The 2,578-nt window shown below is 36.7% G+C and overlaps 1 protein-coding gene across 1 annotated transcript; it reads right to left on the reverse strand.

The window, feature by feature from the left end:
• Positions 1-603: 603 nt before the first annotated feature.
• On the reverse strand, positions 604-1,542 carry LOC126075552 (olfactory receptor 6C2-like). The gene has a single exon (XM_049883394.1). It carries the CDS (start codon positions 1,540-1,542, stop codon positions 604-606), a length of 939 nt encoding a protein of 312 aa, XP_049739351.1.
• Between the last annotated feature and the right edge of the window lie 1,036 nt (positions 1,543-2,578).

The following is a 2,578-nucleotide window of genomic DNA, read 5'->3' on the forward strand; positions in this document are numbered from 1 at the left end:
AGGGTCACGCCTTGGAGATCTCTGGGCAGGTGAAGGCAATGTGGTTGCATAGCGGTCTACTTCCTATTATTTTCTCCCTAAATGATATAAAATCATGAGAGCAGAAAGTAAATTCTACACCCTAGGTGGGAAAACTCTTTTCGTAAAAGACCGGATAGCAAATACTTTAAATCTTTAGGCAATAAGGTTCACTAAACTACTTGATTCTTTCATTAAAAGCAGCCATAAGCAACACATGCCAGTGAAAGGGTATGACTCTATTCCAATGACACTTGATTTAAAAAAAGAGGAAGTGGACAGAGTTTGTTCCCAGGCCTTGATTTGCTGACTCTGTGACATCGTCATTACTCCTAAGGTATTCTTATGTGGCTTTGAAGAAGTATTAATAAGGCCTGTCACTCTGGCTGGCCTTGTTCTCTTAGCCATGAAAGCAATTCTGACTGAGATTGAAGAGGGTAAGGAATTACTTGATCAGAGTAGGTTCATGAGTCAAAATGAAAGGACCATAAGAAAGTTAACCTAATTCAACTAGTTAGAACTTTAGAAGAAATATTAAGGAACTAGCCTTCCATTTTCACTTGATTGCACACTTTCAGTGTACTCTTACTTTTGTGAATTAAATGCAATTTTTTTAATCATATCATTGAAAGATTGTTTTACCTGCTTATTTCTCAAGGTATAAATGAAGGGGTTTAACAAAGGAGCAACAGATGTAGTGAGCATGGATACCCCTTTATTAATGTCCACATCCTCTTTGGCTGAAGGTTTGATATAGATGAAGATACAGCTACCATAGGTGATGGAAACAACAATCATGTGAGAAGAACACGTGGAAAAAGCTTTTTTCCTTTGCTGAGTAGATGGGAATCTTAGTATTGTCTTGATGATATATATGTAAGAAAGAATCACTCCTATGAGTGTGATAATGAATGTCAACACTGCACAAATTATAACTACCTGTTCTATGAACCATGTATCTGAGCATGAAATCTTAAAAAGAGGAGCTGCATCACAGCCAAAATGATCAATGGCATTGGAGTCACAGAATTCCAGCTGCAGGCCCATACCAAGCGGTGTGATGATGATCATCAACCCAGAGATCCAGCAGCAGAGGACAAGGATGGTACAGACTCTGCTGTTCATGATGGTCATATAATGGAGGGGCTTGCAGATGGCCACATAGCGGTCATAGGACATGGCAGACAGGAGAAAAAACTCTGTGGCCCCAAAGAGTCCAATAAAAAATATTTGACTTGCACAAGCATCATAAGTAATTGTATTATCCCTAGTTGATATACTGTACAGGAATCTGGGAATACAGACTGTTGTAAATGAGATTTCTAAAAAGGAGAAGTTTCGAAGGAAAAAATACATAGGTGTTTTAAGGTGGGAATCCGTGAGAGTAAGAATGATAATGGTCAGGTTTCCGGTTACACTCAGAATATACGTCGGAAATAAAAAGATGAAAACCAGAACTTGCAGCTGTGGGTCATCAGTAAGTCCCAGCAAGATGAAAGTTGTTACTGCTGTATGATTTCTCATTACTACCTTTGATCTTTAGGCAATCTGCATGTAAAGAAAAAATCAGAAAGTGTACAACTTGCCAGAAAGAACAAATACTAAATGACCCCTTCCTCTTATTCATTATGGTTTTCAGTGATCTATATAAGCCTTACTTTAAAATGGACTCCACTGAAAAGAGCTTTGAGGTTTTATTCCTTTTTTTTATTCTCAAAAACTCACACCAGGTTTTGTCTATTACATCTATAAAAAAAAAAAAAAAAATTTATAGCTTATAAAATTTTTTTCACATTTTCTCTGTAATATTTTTAAGTACTGTGAAAATTTCTCTGGCAAAGTATGCTATCTCAGCTTCAAATAGAAAACTAGAAAGGCTAAAAAACAACAAAATAAACAAGTAAATAAACAAAAAAATTATCCCTTGGAAAGTACCAAAATGGTAATAGGGCAGTAAGGACTTGTGGGATAAAGATCCATAGAAAGGTAAGATGGATATTTGACAACATATTTCCCATTGAGGTATTAACTATTTTTCATCTGAAAGGTGTGATATCTTTCTGTGAGTCTCATGAGTTTGGATAAGCACACAAAATGAAGTTCAGAGTCCATCAAGGATGAGATAATCTGGGAAATATCAATTGGGGCTTTCATGGACTATAGGAGTTATGATGAACTGGAATTAGACCATCTTTTGTAATTAGTTCCTGATTGGATTAGGATGATATGGCCTAAATGACTTCCAGGGCAAAATAAAGTGCCAATAGAAGAACAACTGTTCATCCAGGGTTTCAAATTATTTCTAAAAGTTTTCTTTTTTTGTGTTTGATTTTTCTTTTCTTTTATTGCACTTTAGATGGTTTACAGAACAAACTAGTTCTCATTAAACACTTGGTACCCATACTGTTTTATGACATTGGTTAACAACCCAATGACGTGTCAACACCCTCCCTTCTCCTCCTTGGGTTTCCAATTACCACTTTCCTGTCTCCTCCTGCCTTGTAGTTCTTGACCCTGTGCTGGTATGCCCCTTTAGTCTTGTTTTATTTTCTGGGCCTGC

This window comes from Elephas maximus, chromosome 4 (assembly GCF_024166365.1).
Source record: "Elephas maximus indicus isolate mEleMax1 chromosome 4, mEleMax1 primary haplotype, whole genome shotgun sequence".
Classification (NCBI taxonomy): Eukaryota; Metazoa; Chordata; class Mammalia; order Proboscidea; family Elephantidae; genus Elephas; species Elephas maximus.